Genomic DNA, 17,505 nt, shown 5'->3' on the forward strand with positions numbered 1-17,505 from the left:
CTGTCACACAGTATGTCAGTATGAGCATATGAATGACCCGATGTTGGGAATTTTGACTCATATTTCTCAAAATCCAACCCGAAAATCTATCAAATTGATCAGATGTGACAGTCGGGTAAGTTTTGGAGGGACAATAGAAGCTACACTACAGTAGACTAATCTCGGTCTAGTTTAAATTTGTACGCTTTATATATGATTTGTATTTTTTAATAATAGATCATGTAAAAAATAAATAAATAAATTCAATTTTAGATCCAACTAATTTCAAGTGATTTGTCAAATAGTCTTCTTTATTTATAGACTTTGTATTATCTAAACAAAATAAAATTAAAAAAATAAAATCCAATATGGTACCCATATTTCAACATAAAATCAAAAGTTTTATTTATTTATTTTCATTTATTTCTATGATAAAATATATTTAATTTTAATATTTTCCTCAATTATTATGATTAGAATATTATAGTGCTTATTAAGTTATTAGCTGATATAGGCCTGTACAAAATAACTGATAAATTATTAAATTATGATTAGAGTGAACCCACTCGAACCGGTTTTATCGGATTGTTATCAACCCGACTAGGAATAAATTTTTTGTCTCAATGTCAATATGTCGATAAAATTGCGAGAAACACGACTTAAAGAATGATATGATGTAATAAAGAAAATAGAATTTTTTTTTTTATTCCAGTGAAAAGTTCACGGGGGCTACACTTTTCACCTCAATTTTCGATACTGTGCAAATATTCCCTTAGACTCAACGGCAAAGCAAATTGAAGCCTTCGTTTTCGTTCACTGCAGCCTAGAGTGGTTACTTTAGCCATTTTGCTGACCAAGTTGAAGCTCTCATTTTCGTTCTCCGCAAGGATGGGCAGATGTGCGTGTGTTTAGATTCAATTTCCAGCTAGCATTCACCCATAAACAACTAGCACAAAGAGAGAGAGAGGTTACTGAGGATGTTTGACGTTTGTTGTGGCCTCTCGAGAAAGGGGAGATGGGAGTGGGTCACTAGGCATTGTAAAGAAGAGTGGGGAGAGGTTCTGTTGAAGCTACGAAGTGAAAGTTAGGGATGAGTTTTGAGAAATTCCAAACGTAACATCTTGGTGATGGCGATGATGATGTTTTCCTTTTCCTTTTTCTCTTTTTATTTGCATTTGTTTATCTTCTGCAAGTATTATTTTTAAATTAATAACATTCCTAAGTCCCAACTTAGTTTCAAAAAGGGTGGCTTGAAATGCAGAAAAAGTCTCTGCTAGCAGTTCATCTGGATATAAATCCCAATATTAAGATTGATGTTACCCCACCATATTGGAAAAATCAGAATCTTTTACGGGGGGGAAAAAAAAAAGAAAAAGTCTAAACACCAAGTTGTCTTACTTGTCCCTTATCTCTTCCTTTCCTTGTTCTGTTTGATCTTCATCCTCATGCTTACAACAATTTATTTAGCCATTCATTTTCAGTTTTTAAGAATTATTTTCTTCTATTTTCTCATCTTTTTATATATATAGTTAAAGGAAATGTCCGATGTAGTGTCGTTCGCCTCATCAACGCCTACACTTTATCCTTTTTAACTTCTATCGGGTGCCATCTACCACCTCATAAAAAATATAAATAAATAACTAACGCATGTATCCCACACGTTTTCACTAATGCATATGGCACAAATGTGACAATCCAGTACCAAAATATTTTCTTTCCTTGTTAAGAAACAATCCTTCAATTTTATTTTCTATGGAGTTTCTCAAGAAAGGGGTAATGAATATCTCTATGGGATGTTGAGGGGATATTCCCATCCTTGACCCTAGCCTGGGTAGGATATTGAAGCCCATCTCGGCCCGAATTGCTCCTCTCTGATAGGCCCAAGAATCACCAACGAAACTCGGCCCATAGATTGTACCAGATGAGGAGAACAGACAGTAAGTAAATAGAGATCATAGACAACCCTCCATTCCTTGATGATGCAGACGGGAAGTAACTGCATCAATTGTCTATCATCAAGATGCCATTTAGGAAGCCACACTGCATTAACGTCGCCACCTCAGAAGTCACGTTGCATTAAAGACTGCAGCCTGGCAACTGTAACAACGATGCTTACCCTTGACACATGGTATGAAATGTTTTATTTATACTTCGTATGAAAGTCAGACTCCATGTTAGAATAATTTCTTGGAACACTTTAATTCTACTATAATTCTCCAAGAAAAAAAATTGACTTTGGCATCAGAGGTTCTCCCGACTACCACCGAGCCCACCTTTATCTATGTGGTTTCAAGTAAAAGGATTCAGGCCTGGATTGCTGTAACTTGGCTTAGGTATACGAACTACGTCATCAACTGGATGTTTCAAAACTACAAACTATGGTACACCTTGAATTGATCGGGGTCTCCAATTATATATAGCTTCTCAATCCGCCATATAAACCATATCAAAACAGCACTTTCGGTGGTCACTTCTTTGGTTAGTAAAAAAATATGGATGGAGAGCAATTCATTGAACCCATATCGTTATTTATTTATTTATTTTTTCTTTTTCACAAAAAAACACGTTTATTGCAAACTTACAATTAGAATGTTAAACTGAACTCTCCACTCCCTTATTTTATATAAATTAATTCTTTTAGGTAATGATAAATTACACAAAAAGGGGTCCACAAGGACTACAACATTATATGAAAGGATGGTGCGTGTGATAATTTTTCCTTGATGAGTTGACAAGATAGTTTTTATTTTTTTTAAGATTAGACAATCATGTTCGTATTTTGCAGAGTTCCACACTCCCCAAGGCCATGATCTGAAGATAAGAGTCGTGCTGCGACGGTGTAGCACGAGATATTTCACCATAATTCCAAATGTATCGTTTTTCTAACTCTATTATTCCTTTAATTAAACTCATTGAACCTGCTTTTTCCTTCTATTTTCTTGACGTGTCTTTGTCAAATCAAACTTAAAAAAAAAAATTAAAAAAAAATGTCTTTCCTCCAACAATGATTGTATGAGAAAATCAAAGCATTATTTTATATGAAAATGGATCTTAGACGTAATTATATATATTTGGGTTGAGATTTGATATATATATATATATATGGCATTCGTGTGGTTACTGTATTCACGACCGCCAAGAAATCTATGGCGTTGGATATGCCCATCAGAGTTTAGTGCTTCTTTTATATATAATAAATATCAACAAATTTATTTTATTTATATAATTACTGCACACCCATCATCACCTGTGGCCTATGATTAATTAATTAATTATTTTTATTTTTATTTTTATTTTTCTAAGACATCATCAAAAGCTTACTTTACTTTGAAACCACATCGTTATTTTATTCTGTACTAATCATTTCTTTAATCAGTTGCAATCTTTCTCTTTCTCGATTTTACTCATAACATTATTGAGAGGGCAATTTGATTATTTAATCGAAGCTCATTCGTGGCCATGATGAACTGAAACCATCAGTGTATATATATATATATATATATATATATTATACATACATCCAAATAAATAATTGAATATTATTCTATTTAGGATGTTTTGAGTTTTATCTCTTCCATAAATTTAGAGAAGTGTTAAGAGTTGCATGAGATTTCATAAAAATAAACTTACAGATTAATATGATTTTATGTAATAAATTATATTTATTATATAATAAAAATAATTTTATAATGACATACCACATCAATCCTCGAACTTAGCAGGAGAAACACATGCTTCAATGCACCATGAAGATAAGTTATTAGGGTTCAATGCACCACTTTATTCCCTAACCTCTATATAATAATTTAAACAGGGCTCCTTAAATATATTTCTAGATGCCATTATGCACCCACTAACCAACTTGTTTAGTGGAGAATCCATGACTGAATCCTCATTTCTTGTAGTAATCTTTTAAGCAACTTCTATGGGGAGTACTTCTTCCATGAGCATCTTTAAACTACCATTTAAATAATAAACCACTTCAGAGGAATGGTGTGAGTGTCAAAGATATAACAGAGATGTTTTAAAACCTCAACTGTTAATGAGCTTTATATAATCTTTGCTTGCATTGCAAAAGAATAATAAGATTCCAGTTTCTAATTTCATCAGAAGTCCACAATGGGCTAAAAATTACCCAAAACAATGCTTCCCTCAGCTTAAAACAGGGAAATAAACCTGCAGATTTTACTTCTTGTCCATTGTTTTCCTAATTCTATACAGGCTTCTAATAGGGGCTTCCGATGTAAAGTTTTTGTGTGGACGTCACATATTGCCTTGTTGAAAATTCCATAAGTTCTACTTGTAGGGGACAACAAGGCTGCCACTTCATTTGGGTATTAAGTGATAGATTCAATTGAATGTGCTGATGTAGATGACCTGTTTGTCGATGCAGCTACCTCATTTTCCTGTTGTTTCTTCAGATAACTTTGGGCAGTTGCTGTCACAAACTTGACCAAGAAGTTCATGAGCATGAGCCACACAACGGTATTCCAGATTGAAGCAAGTGAGAAGTCCCATTTCTTTACCTGGGAAGGTTTTACAAGATATTATACAGAAAAAATGAGGTTAGATGTCTTTACACAAATGATGATGTGAGGCTCTGACGTCAAAACCTTGCCAAAATTAGATGGATGCCTCATATGCCATGGCTGAATACCTTAATATTTGAGGCCACAGGAGGAGGTGCTGTTAGATACTTGGCTTTGACAGCATTGAGTTTGACAACAAGGCCAGGCAAGACAGAAGCAAAACCAGGAATAAGGCTCAGTAACCATATCAATTCGTTTTCAATCCAGTTAAGGAGTTGATTATTGCAAACTGAGATGACAAAAACCGTCTGCAGAAAAAGATAAAAAAATAAATAAAAGCCAAAACAGATTAGGGCTTATGAAATTAACACCACACACACACATATTCTGATGATGATGAACCTTGGAGACCGTGCAAATGATACATGTTTTTTATCCGGTTTAACTCTGGACCCACGCAATGCACTCACACCATATGGAAACAGATTTGGGCTTCTGAAATTAACACCACACACACACATATTCTGAAAATGATGAACCCTGGAGACCATGCAACTGATAATGATCAACTCTGGACCCACGCAATGCACTCACACCATACGGATTAGGTAAATCATCGGCTTTTCAACGATGGGATGTGACCCTTGGATAGAGTTCAAACCTGATCTGGTGGGATCATATCCCCAAAACCAATGCCCTTACGACTTGAGCCAACCCCTAGGGGTTTATATATGTATATGTATGTGTGAACGAATGCATGCAAGCATGAAATATATTTTCCTCTGCCATACTTCATTAACGGATTGATATATCTATACATATATATGTTTTAAATGGCAGTCTGATTATCCAACTGTTGTAAACGATGTGAACAACGCAATTGGCAAGGCCATAGGAAAATACTAAAAGCAAAATGAAACAAATTACAAACTAAAACTAAGAATATGATCCGCAGAATTTGAGAATTCACAAACCTGTATGTGAGTTTTAATAATTGCCTTTCCAATCAATGTGGCAAGAAAAAACTTCCAAAATGAAATCCCAAATTGTCCACACATAATTCCAGCAAGGTCAAATAGAGGATTTGGCACCTGAAAAATAGTAGAGTTAATTGGCAGCATACATAATAAAAAACAACACTGTTGCCATTGAAGAATGCACATCACATGAAAAGTTATGAGAACCGGAACTGTCTATGATAAGCATTGCCATTGACATATGCTGCGTTATATTATTTAAAATACAAGAAAAATATAATTTCAAATTGAACTTGGGAGCTCATAAAAATTTACAAATGAAAGTAATTGTCAGCACAGAACATACAGGTTCAGGTTTTAGAAATTCAGGGCCTGTTGAGGTATTAAAGGGTTTACATTCCACAAGGGTTGAGAGTCCACTATCTATTCAAAATTCTTTTAAGGGATTGTTAGTGAAAAAAAAAGGAAAACAAATTATTATACAGTGTTGCATATTAACCGGTTCCAATAAGGCGATATATAAAGTATTTGAGTAACAAAGTTGGAGAAACTCCAAACTAACCGATGCGAGAACTAAAATTGTAAAGAAGTTCAAGTGCTGCGAGTGTGATAAAAGCCAGTGTTTGATTTGATTTAGTCGAGTAGCAATGAATCCTTTGCCTTCAGTTGGGGAGGCATCCAATTCTTGCAAAGCCTCCAATTTGCTACCTGATATGCTTGCTGCATTAAGTGGTATATTAGTAAGAGGAAGATTAGTATATGTGCAAAGTAATATCATCAATAAGTATAGTCTTATCCTACGAATGCTAATGTTGATCCTTAACAACACATCAAGCATGATTGGCATATTTGTTTAGGTTGCTAAGGAAGTGCTGATGTTTTTGCCAAGCCAAGGAAGCTAGCTAAGCAGTATGATCATGCCCTTGATGTTCAACTTAAAACATTAAATTTCACTCAAATGAATTTCAATTTATATACTATCTTACTAACCTTTCCTTAGTTTGGATATTTTGGGTATCTTATATTCCTTATTTTGAGGTTTAATATAGTGAATAGTTGCATTGGAAGTTTACAATGTTATAGAACTATTATTAGCTGGTGCTGTAGTATATGAGAATGTAGCATGCCTAACCTTAAAAAAAAGGGGGTGTACAATTATCCTACCCATGTATCTATGAAATGCTGTTACATTTTTATTTTAACTTGCAATAAAATGCATCATTATAAGGCCCAGTGAAACTGAAAAAGAAAAAAGCCCATGGGCTGCTCAATAAGTACAATCAAGGTTTTAACTTTGGCTCAAAATTAACCTAGGGGTTGGCTCAATTCAAAAAGGCCTTGGGCTTGGTGGTATGCTCCCCCACGTCATGGTCTAAGGTTCAAATCCCCTTGAGTGCAAACAATCTCTAGGGGCCATCGGACTGAGATTTTTCCCTTTAATTATCCAACGTGCAGTTGCGGGAAACTTCTTGCCGAGGGCCTGTGCACCCCCATGATTAGTCGGGACACTGTTCCCGAACACCCGGTGCCAATAAAAAAAATTATCCTTTCTCCACTAATATTTCATTTTAATAAGAAGAATATACAGATATATGCAGAAGATAGCAAATGAGCATCAAGTTAGGTATATTTTATTAGTAGTCAAACTATAATCCTTCCACTGCAATCTAATCCATGTATTTAGGTTTTATAGGGTTTACAAAAGTTATATAGGCTTAAGAGAATCCTAGGACATAAATAATATTGACATCCTCATGTTCACAATAATTTTTTCATCTCGGCAATCCTCATTTTCACAAAGTCAATAATACATCTGCCTCAACACAAAATGAATAAACCCCCCTCCCTCTCTCAGGAGGTCCAACCCACAGAAATTATAATTAGTCCCAAAAGTATTATTTAAGTAGGAATATATATATTTTTTTATAAGTAAGAAGTTTTATTAATCCACGTAAAAAGGCAATGCCCAAGTACACAAGAAGTATACAGCCTAGTTACAAACTACACGCTACGGAAAGTAGCATAAAAGGTTATTAAAGTTTAAGTAGGAATATATACTAGCTCAAAACGAAGTAGGGAGATATATTAGTCTCAGAAATCTCAGTTCAGTAGGAAATATAACACAAGCTATATTCTTCATACCTGCCCTTGAGATGAAGTATGGAGGAAGCTCACCAACAGCAGTCCCAAGACCCCATAGAACAGCCTCAATCTGAACCTGTGGCAATATGCTGCTAAGTGGAACACGCAAACCATGTAATGATGGGAACAATGGGGGCCCGAATTCAGAGCAATCCTTATCAAGCCATGAAGGACCGTTTTTCAACTGAATAGTATCATAAGGGGCACTTTTTAAATCCACGCGTCCACACTGCATTGCTTTTATGGTGAACAGTGCAATATGGGGCCCCAAATAAAGGACAAAAGTATGCAAACCAGATCCTGAAGAAAAACAAACGGAATGAACATTGATTTTACAATTTCAGGGTTCATACATTACACAGGACTGGTCAAGACATTTCAAACTAAGATGTTTCTAAAAAGAATAATGGAAAAAATACTTCCTCAAGTTATATACTACCTACATATTTTCAAACAAATATAAAAAAACCAATTCATTTTTTCCTAGTTCATAACATAATACCTATGATAACTAACAAAATTTGCCGCCTAAGATCAATTAGTTACATGAGCACAAAACTCATCTGACCACTAACACACATGACCTTCAAGAATTTGTTTTCCTTACCAAGCCCAATCGAAGATGCGACTCCAAGAGAAATCCACCATAGTCCAAACCGGATATATTTAGAAAGCTCCTCAACGTGCTGCAGAAACATGAGTCAACATCAATTTATCTGAGTGACAAAACAACACGAAGACAAATGCCAAGAAAAGAATAAAAGCTAAATAATCAACAATAAAATGCTAAAATTGAACTCAAATGGAATCCACCATCCTGTTTGCAGAAAGAGAGAAACTTTAATCTAATTTTTTTTTTATAAGTAAATAAACTTTAACCTTATTACAACCAAAAACCTTAAAATATTGCTAGGAAACTGATTAAAGGTCAGAACTATAATAATTATATGCAATTTAAGTTGGTAACGAGACATTTAGAACTAATCGCACATACAGGATGGTGTCAGGAAGTCAACATTTTAATCAGAACAGGGAGATTTTTCCCTGGGATACAAGTGAGCCAGATATTCACAAATGGGATATGAACCACATTTAGGTGGTCTTTTTGACGTAAACATTTTTTATGGGGAACTTTTCAGCATTTTCTGATACTTGGTTTAAGCATAAAGTATTGGCAAACAGAAAGTGATTTCCAAATCAAAGAAAGTTAACCCATTGTGGGTGCAACATGACTTCCTGAAACAGCAAAAAACTTATTTTCCTTGGTCCATCTCTTTCCCTCCCAACTCGCCATATGGGGGGGGCTGAGTCATCACAATGCACTGGATGGTGACAAGGCTGACCATGTACTTTGGTCTGTGTAGATTGCATTCATGCACTCACACACAAGAACATACTAGTCTCTCAACTCCTTGGTCAGCGCACTGACTTCAGTCTAGTCTTAGAAGCAAGTGCAGTGGCAACATTCAATTGGATTTCCCCAACCAGGTAATCACTGTAGCCAGCAGAGAGCAGCTCCTCATTGACAGGGAGAGATTATGCGTGGAGGAAAAGGCAGTTTCCTAAAGAAAGGTGGAGCCTCTGCTTGGCGGCTCAGTTTCTAGTGGCCTTCTCGCTCTGAGATTAGGAAGATTCATCCTCATAGTTGTTTTTGTTGTTATGGCTGATTTTTTGACATCAAAGAAATAAGAGGATAAGAAGGTGGACAATAGAGGGTTACAGAAGGTTGTATTTGTGTGAGAGATAGGAGTGCAGGTGGAGGAGAATGACCTTCTGTACGGTACGAAAGTGTTTTCGACATCATTTCCAATATTTTTTAAAACATTTAAAAACCAGCAATTTTCCCCAAAAATAGTTTCCACTGAAACTATTGGAAACTATTTTTGGGGTGGGAAACCTTCTGTGCAAAACAAGCATAGCCTTATAAATTGCTGCTTATTTTCTTGTAATATTTGCCTATTAAAAAAAAGGGTATAGCCTTACAAAGATCCTGTCATCCACTCACAAACAATAATGTGCTACCAAAAATGGAGCTGCTAAGATAAAGAAAACCCAACAGTAAAGCACAGGCAGTGCCCATTACAGTCTCCCCCTTTTGAAAAAGCTTTTCCCCCCAAAACTCCTCCCCTGCCCCCAACTCTCAGGACGAAGGGAAAAGCCTCCTCCCCCATCTTTGAATCCAAAATCCCCTCCTTCCTCCCTCTTCCCCTTTCTCCTCTATCTTTGGTCCTTCTCTCCCATTTTTTCCATTTTTCCCGCTTTCTTCTTAGGTTTTTGCAAGCTAGATCTATTACTTTCAAACCACCACCAACCATTCAGCCAATGCACCCCATACTGATGGAACCATTGCCTCTCCATCTCCAAGCTCCATTGATCTGTAGTCCCTTTCAATTGATGTGTGGCTGTCGCATGCCGTTGCTAATGCGTGTGACTATCACACGCTACCTCTGTTCCTCTGTTTACGACATTCTCGGCCACTTTAAGACTAGGTTTTGGAATCCAAGCCCCTTTTAGCGGATCATTGGTTTGTTTTCCAACACTTTTCCTTTATTTCTTTTTCTTTTTTACTCCGTTTTCGTACCCATTTTATCCAGAAGGAAAAAAAAAACCCCTAATTTCCCAGGTACCAGCATGCAACCCGACCTAGCGGCACCTCAAAGGAACTTCTTCCTTTGAGAGACAGCCTTATGTCATCTCTTTGCATGAAGAAGAAATTTGTTCTTACTTTTTTTCCTATGATAGTGAGAATAAGGGCGTGGAAAACTCTACCAGATGGTCTGAAGCAGTCAAATCCAATGCAACATTAGTTGTTGCGGTTATACACAGCACCGCAAACTCAGTAGGATTGCATAAAAAACCACCCTTTATGAAAGTTCCATCCTTGGTTCTGTTGAGAAACATGGATCTGGACCAAAATTTTGGCTCTAATGCCCTTCTTTTATTTATTTATTTATTTTTTGATAAGTAAAACAAGTATTTATTAATCCAACAACTGTCAATTACAAAGTCAAAATATGCCCTATTTATGTAGGTGCATTAGAAACAAGAAGTCATGAAAATCCATGCCATTAAAGTCCACAGCAATGGCCCAAGTACAAAGAGTCCTAAAAAATAAAATTTTTAGCTCCGCCATAGATCTCTCTTATCTTAAAAAATCCTCTTATTGTGCTCCTGCCACAAGCACCACATAATACAGATAGAGATCATCTTCCAAACCGCTTTGATCTGTCACACACCTCGAATTGAGGTCCAGCAAGCCAAAACATCCAACATGGTTTCTGGCATAACCCATGCTAGATCCATTCTGTTAAACACCTCAACCCATAGAGTCCTGGCTACCTCGCAATGTAAAAGTAAATGATTTACCAACTCACCCCCTCTTTTACACATGTAACACCAGTCTACAATGATTATTCTCATATTTATCAGATTATCCGTAGTGAGAATCTTGCCTAAAGACGCTGTCCACACAAAGACAGAAGCTTTAGGAGGAGCCTTATGACGTCAAAGCCTTCTCCAGGAAAACTGTATCTTAGGAACTTGTGTGAGTACCTTGTAGAAGGAACGAACAGTGAACACCATTCCCTGTTGGACTCCACCACAAATCATCTTCATGCTGGATATTTGGACGACAAGAATATAAGAGACTATAAAAAACTACAAAACTCCCCATCTCCCAATCCTGTGCCGCCCGGTTGAAATTGATGTTCCAGTGAATGTTCCTTCTTGAGACTTCCATAACCTCCGCCACCGTGGCATCTATAGCCCTTGCGATCAAGAAAAGTGTAGGAAACAAATCTTGTAGAGTACTGTTGGTACACTATGCATCCTTACAAAATCTGATCTTGGAGCCTGTACTCAATTGCAGTCTAGTGTGTTGATGGAAGACCTCCCACCCTCTTCTAATATGTTTCCATAGCCCAATTCCAGAGGCCCCTCTAACTTTTCTAGTACACCAACCCTCCCCTAAATCCCCATATTTGTTCTCGATCACAGTCTTCCATAAGGCTTATGGTTCATTGATATATCGCCACAACTATTTGCCAAGTAACGCTCGATTGAACAACCTCAAATTTCTGATACCCAAACCACCATTAGAGATAGGACGGCATACCATCTCCCACTTGACTAGATGAAATTTAAACTCTTCTCCTAAGCCCCCTCATAGAAAATCTCTCTGTAGCTTCTCAAGTCGACCCGCCACACTTGCCGGTATAGGGAATAAGGATAAGAAGTAAGTGAGTAGATTAGAAAGTGTCCTTTTGATAAACGTAATCCAGCCCCTTTTTGATAAGTACATTCTCTTCCATCTTGCTAGTCTCCTCTATACTTTTTCAATCACTGTATCCCAAATCGAGCGCGCCCGCGAAGCTATACCCATCGGTAATCCCAAATACATCATAGGAAGAGATGCTATCTTACAACCCAGTGTGCCAGCCAACTCCCTTATATTCTAAACTTCTCCCACCGGCACCAACTCGGATTTATTATAATTCACTTTTAAACCAGACACTGCTTCAAAACAAAGCAACAGCGCCTTCACAGCCCTCAACTAGTCTTGATCGGCCTTGCACATAATAAGCGTATCATATGCAAACAACAAATGAGAAATAGTAGTAATACCTTTACTCGGCGATCCAATTTGGAAACCACTAATAAAACCATTAGTCACTAAAGTCGAGATTATCCTGCTTAGTGCCTCCATAACAATAACAAAAAGTAAAGGAGATAACGGATCCCTTCGTCTCAAACCACGAGAGCTCGGGAAAAACCTTCTAGGTTGCCATTGATCAACACAAAGAATCTTACCGTGGATATACACCAATTGATCCAAGACCTCAACTTTTCTCCAAACCCACACCTACCTAGTAGATATAGAAGCAAAATCCCAATTAACATGATCATACGTCTTTTTCATATCTAACTTACACATAATCCTAGAGTTGCCAGCCTTCAATCTACTGTCCAAACATTCATTGGCAATTAGAGTAGCATCAAGGATCTGTCTACCCTTCACAAAAGCATTTTGAGGCGTAGAAACAATCTTCCCCAAGACCCCACTTAACCAATTAGCAAGCACTTTTGCAATAATCATGTATGCACCATTCACTAAGCTAGTAGGTCGAAAATCTGTAATCTCAATGGCCCCTACCTTTTTAGGGATTAATGCAAGAAAAGTGGTGTTGAGGCTTTTCTCAAATTTTCCTACCGAGAAAAACTCCTGAAACATCTTCAAAAGATCTTCTTTAATCACCTCCCAATATTCTTGGAAAAAACCCATAGAGAACCCATCAGGACTAGGGGCCTAATCTTTTTCCATTTTCCTTACTACATCATAGACCTCTTCCTCTTCGAAAGCCCTCTCCATCCTAGCTACATCCCCCAGCTCAATAGTGTCAAAAACCAATCCATCCAGAGTAGGCCTCCACCCCAACTTGCTCAGTGAGGAGCTTTTCAAAGAAATCGATCACAGGGCCTTGAATAACCTCTTCTTCTCTACACTTGACCCCCTCAATTTTCAGCACCTCAATGTTATTATTTCTTCTATGAGAGTTTGCAATTCTATGGAAAAACTTCGTGCTCCGATCCCCTTCCTTTAACCAAAGAGCTCTTGATTTCTAGCGCCATGACATTTCTTCTTGTAGGATTATCTTCTCAAGATCTGCGACCAGCAAAGTTTTCTGTGCTTGCTTCTCCTCAGTAAGTGGTATCCCTTCTTGTAGTATTTCTAAATTCTGTATTTCCATCCACTTGGTATTTTTGTTCTCCTCTACATTGTCGAAAGACTGTTTATTCCACTCATTTAAGTCTCTTTTTAAGACTTTCAGTTTATTCACAAAAATGAAACTCGATGTACTCTCAAAATGATACGAAATCCACCATTGTTTGATCTTTTCCACAAAACCTTCAGACTTCAACCACATGTGCTCGAACTTAAAATACCTTCTACCACTACGAATACCTCCACAATCAAGCAAAATAGGCCAATGATCCGAGGCTAGGCGTACCAAACGCGTTTTCCATACATCCGGAAAATGGCTTTCTCACTCAGGTGAAATTAAGAAACAATCCAAGGGGGACCACATCTGATTATTCGACCATGTGGCTAGACCCCTACAAGTGGAAGGTCGATCAAATTCAAGTAAAAAATACACTCTGAGAACTTCAAACTTGCTGGCCTCAATCTTCTACTTCCAATACTTTCACTTTGGAAACAAACCACATTGAAATCCCCCCCAATACACCAAGGGAGCTCCCACCAGCTATGTACCCCTGCAAGCCCATCCCACAATAATCTTCTGTCGACATCTAGATTAGGCCCATACGCACCTGCAAATGCCCACAAGAAACCATCTGACACACAATTAAAAAAACATGCTATCATATATCTCCCTATGTAATCCTCCATTTTCTCCACCACCCGCCTATCCCACATCACCACAATTCCTCCCGATGCCCCTAAAGAGGCCAAGTATACCCAATCTACATAAATACTGCTCCATAGACTCCGCACAGTCTTCCTATTGATCATCTTCAGCTTCGTCTCCTGTAAGTATACAATGTCCACTTTCCACTCAAAAAGTAAATGCCGAATCCGGAGAAGCTTCTCTACCTCGTTTAGACCCCGAACATTCCAAGATACAATCTTGGGTTTCATTGGGGAACAATCAGCCCCTTCCCTTTTGCCCTATTCCTACTAGAGCTACCCTCCGAGTTCATTGACTTCATCAATCTTTTTAGTTCTCGACTTTTCTTCGAGTCCCCCTTCTTTTTTTGGTGGTGTCCAACTTCCATAGTAGTTAACAAAGCTATGAACTGCTCCTCATATCCATCACATTCAATCCCCACCACATGTTGAATTTCTTTTGCTTTATGTATTACCCAATCTGAAACTTGATCTAGGAAATAGTAACTCAATGGGATAGGATTCCCCATCTTGTTGTTCTAGAAGTCGTGAAACTCTCTCCCCACCGAAAACTCCTCCAAACCACAAGCCTCAGGGACGAAAAGTTCATCCTCCACTAAATGCATAAGGCCATCCGAGTCCTTCTCTTCCTCAGCTAACTCGAACTCCTCAAAAGGTTTCACAGACAAATCCGTTGGAGCCAAAAACACCCCAACACCATTCGTCGGCGAGTTCTGAACCTCCTTTGACGGAGAAAACCGAGAATCGAAACCCACCAATGTCTGTTGCACATAGAACACCGGAGACACCTCATCAGTGGCCTCCTCTACCTCTGTCGGCGTCGCCTGACCACTCGCCGTCGGCTGGCTGTCCGGCACAAAGCCAAGACTGTGTAGCTTAGCTGGGAATATCGAGCTAGGGCTCTCGACAGGCGAAATGGGTATGATCTTGGGCTGAGCTTCCCCGGGCCCTTGCCTACGATTTTATTTTTAATTTGATATATTGTACTTGTTGAATGGGAAGTTTTTTAGGACTCTCGACCTCCTCGTTTTGTATACTTATTTTTAATAAATTCAATGTTACTCATTAAAAAAACAACGGTAATGCAAAAGCTAGATACCTTCTCATGAGGGCCATCAATGGCTATAACAAGAATTCCGATAGCCACTGCCACTGTGCTCAAAAGCATTAGCCATCCACCTTTTGCTAACAGATATAATAGTGACCGCTTAAAATATTGAACAATAGCCAAAATGAAAAACTTCAAAGTTTTTATAGGTTGTGCACTGAGTGTCAGATTTTCAACTTCCTGTTGATGCTGCCTCTCATGGAGTTCTGCAAAATTCAACAACTCTATCAGCTAAAAAATTCATAATAAATACCAAATACCAATATTGGTCTTAGAAAGTAACAAAGCAATCTCTACTCTAAGAACAACAACGGATTTGGGGAGACAATAAAATCCATCCCTGTAACTAATTTCACCCCTAAGGAATAACTCATTCCACCAGCAAAGCTGCGAGGCATGGTAGATATACAACACATGGATCTCCAAGATGGAAACTTTAATTGAAAAAAGTCCGTAGAGAATCTCTCCTATATAATTTGATAAAATAGTTCCTAACACAATACCATTGCATATTACACACTCGTGAACCGGAAACCCACTGAAACGCGGATTTCCAAAGCGATGGAATTGCTTTTTGTTCACCATCACGAAAAAAAAACATAAAGTAATATAAATTTTGAGCATTTCGGTAAGCAAAGTCCAAGTCACCTTTTAATCTAGGAATCAGCTCGAAACCTCTTCTGGGTATCACCCACTAATATTTACGCTAATTCGGAGAGACAAAATCCTTACGGATCCAACAAATTTCAAACCTAAGTTTTTACAGCAAAATCTCCAACCTAACCCACATAAAGAAATTGAATAAAAGAAAACAAAATAGGTTTTTTTTTTTTGGTAAAATCAGCAGGCTAGAATATATGAAAGCAACGATTCAAAATACATAAAAAAAAATTCAAATATACAGATCAAAAATAAAAGTTTCAAATCAAAAGAAGGAAACTTTAGAGAAAATCCAGTAGAAACGATAATAATCAACAATGAGAAAAATAAGAATCAGAATCGCCTGCCTGAGATCGCCACGTCGTCACGTCGAGAGGGAGGAGGAGGAGATGATCGTGAACCCATTACTCTGACATGCCAGAATCGAAACACCCGATTCGGCTATATTAATATCTGAAAAAGGTGAAATAATTTCTGCAGGGGCGAGGTCTTTTATTCCCTTTGTGCGTATGTGTATGATTGGTTGCAAAAAATGGGGGCATGAATCAATTGCCGGAATTCGAAATGCCAAACATATCGGTTTAGAAATTTTTTTCTCTTTCTTTCTTTCTGGTATTTGAAATATGCTAAACAAAATCAGGCAGAAGTCTAGAGGAGCTAAAGAACAGAGAGGACTCGGGAGAGGAGTTTCCTTGGAGATCCGTCTCTGTAGATTTTATCCTCTCTCTCTTTCCCTCTCTCCCGTCGCTTACAACGAAAACAAAAAATGAAATATATATGTAACAAATTTAAGAACGGGTGATAAAAATAGTAATTTACTTCTTTTTTTTCTCCCAGAAAGGTGAGACTAAATTACATTAACACCCCTAAGCTTATGAATAATTTCGGTTAATATTTTTTCTTGAAAAATGCTAATGGACTTTAAAAAAAATTTATACATTCACTAACTTTTCACTTTTCTTTCTTTATGTTTTATTCTTTTTAATGTAAGTGAGTGGATATGCAAGTTTTTTATAAGTTTTTGTGAGTATAGTTAGTATTTTTACCTGATATTTTGATAAAAAAAATAAAAAATTAGGGACATGCTTTATAACAAGAAGAAGAATATTTATTTTTTAATAAATAAAGAGAAACAAAAAATTAATTGTGATATAATAAACAATTTTTTTCTTCATTTCTTGGAAAGACACATCCTTTGATTTTTTTTTATTTTTTTATTTTTTTAATTTTTGGTGGAGGTAAGTCTATCACTACAAATCCATATATACAGCAAAACATTCTTTGGGTTTTTTTTTTTTTTTCTTTGGCATTACTATTATAAAGTAAGAAAGAAATCAAAATTGTCTTCCAATCATGATCTCTAGACATCAATACCATTACAAGTCAAAGAGGGGGGAGTAAGAGACGGATATGTCACCTTCCTAGCTAGAAGTAGAAGATGTCCTTCTGGTACTTTAAAAGGATATTTGGACTTTATAGTTTATGCATCTATTGAGAACGGAATGAATAATTTAAAAAAAAAATTAAAAAATTAATGTCTTAGTAATTAAATGAACGAGTTGGATACGTAGTGTTGTTGAAACATGAATTTTTCTTTAGATAGGGGAACAATTTACAATGTCAATATATACATTCATTAAACTTTGGCTTACTATCATGATTGAGGCCTCAATCTGAGTTTTA

The 17,505-nt window shown here is 37.0% G+C and overlaps 1 protein-coding gene across 1 annotated transcript; it reads right to left on the bottom strand.

Moving 5' to 3' along the window:
* Positions 1 to 3,999: 3,999 nt before the first annotated feature.
* Positions 4,000 to 16,572, bottom strand: LOC109005854 (vacuole membrane protein KMS1-like). Its single transcript, XM_018984919.2, has 8 exons — positions 16,170 to 16,572; positions 15,154 to 15,368; positions 8,235 to 8,313; positions 7,628 to 7,927; positions 6,048 to 6,205; positions 5,483 to 5,599; positions 4,637 to 4,816; positions 4,000 to 4,505 (listed from the first exon to the last, which is right to left on the bottom strand). Exons 1-8 carry the CDS (start codon positions 16,225 to 16,227, stop codon positions 4,317 to 4,319), a joined length of 1,296 nt encoding a protein of 431 aa, XP_018840464.1. The 5' UTR covers positions 16,228 to 16,572; the 3' UTR covers positions 4,000 to 4,316.
* Positions 16,573 to 17,505: the final 933 nt, after the last annotated feature.

This window comes from Juglans regia, chromosome 12 (genome assembly GCF_001411555.2).
Source record: "Juglans regia cultivar Chandler chromosome 12, Walnut 2.0, whole genome shotgun sequence".
In the NCBI taxonomy this organism is placed as follows: Eukaryota; Viridiplantae; Streptophyta; class Magnoliopsida; order Fagales; family Juglandaceae; genus Juglans; species Juglans regia.

Bases quoted from the DNA above. Each gene is read 5' to 3' on its own strand.
- LOC109005854 (XM_018984919.2), bottom strand. From the start codon at position 16,227: ATGGGTTCACGATCATCTCCTCCTCCTCCCTCTCGACGTGACGACGTG. The intron at 8,314-15,153 runs GTATCTAGCTTT...ATGTTTCTGCAG, and splicing joins TTGATGGCCCTCATGAGAAG to CACGTTGAGGAGCTTTCTAA. The intron at 5,600-6,047 runs GTTAGTTTGGAG...ACTATTTTTCAG, and splicing joins CAATTTTAGTTCTCGCATCG to GTGCCAAATCCTCTATTTGA.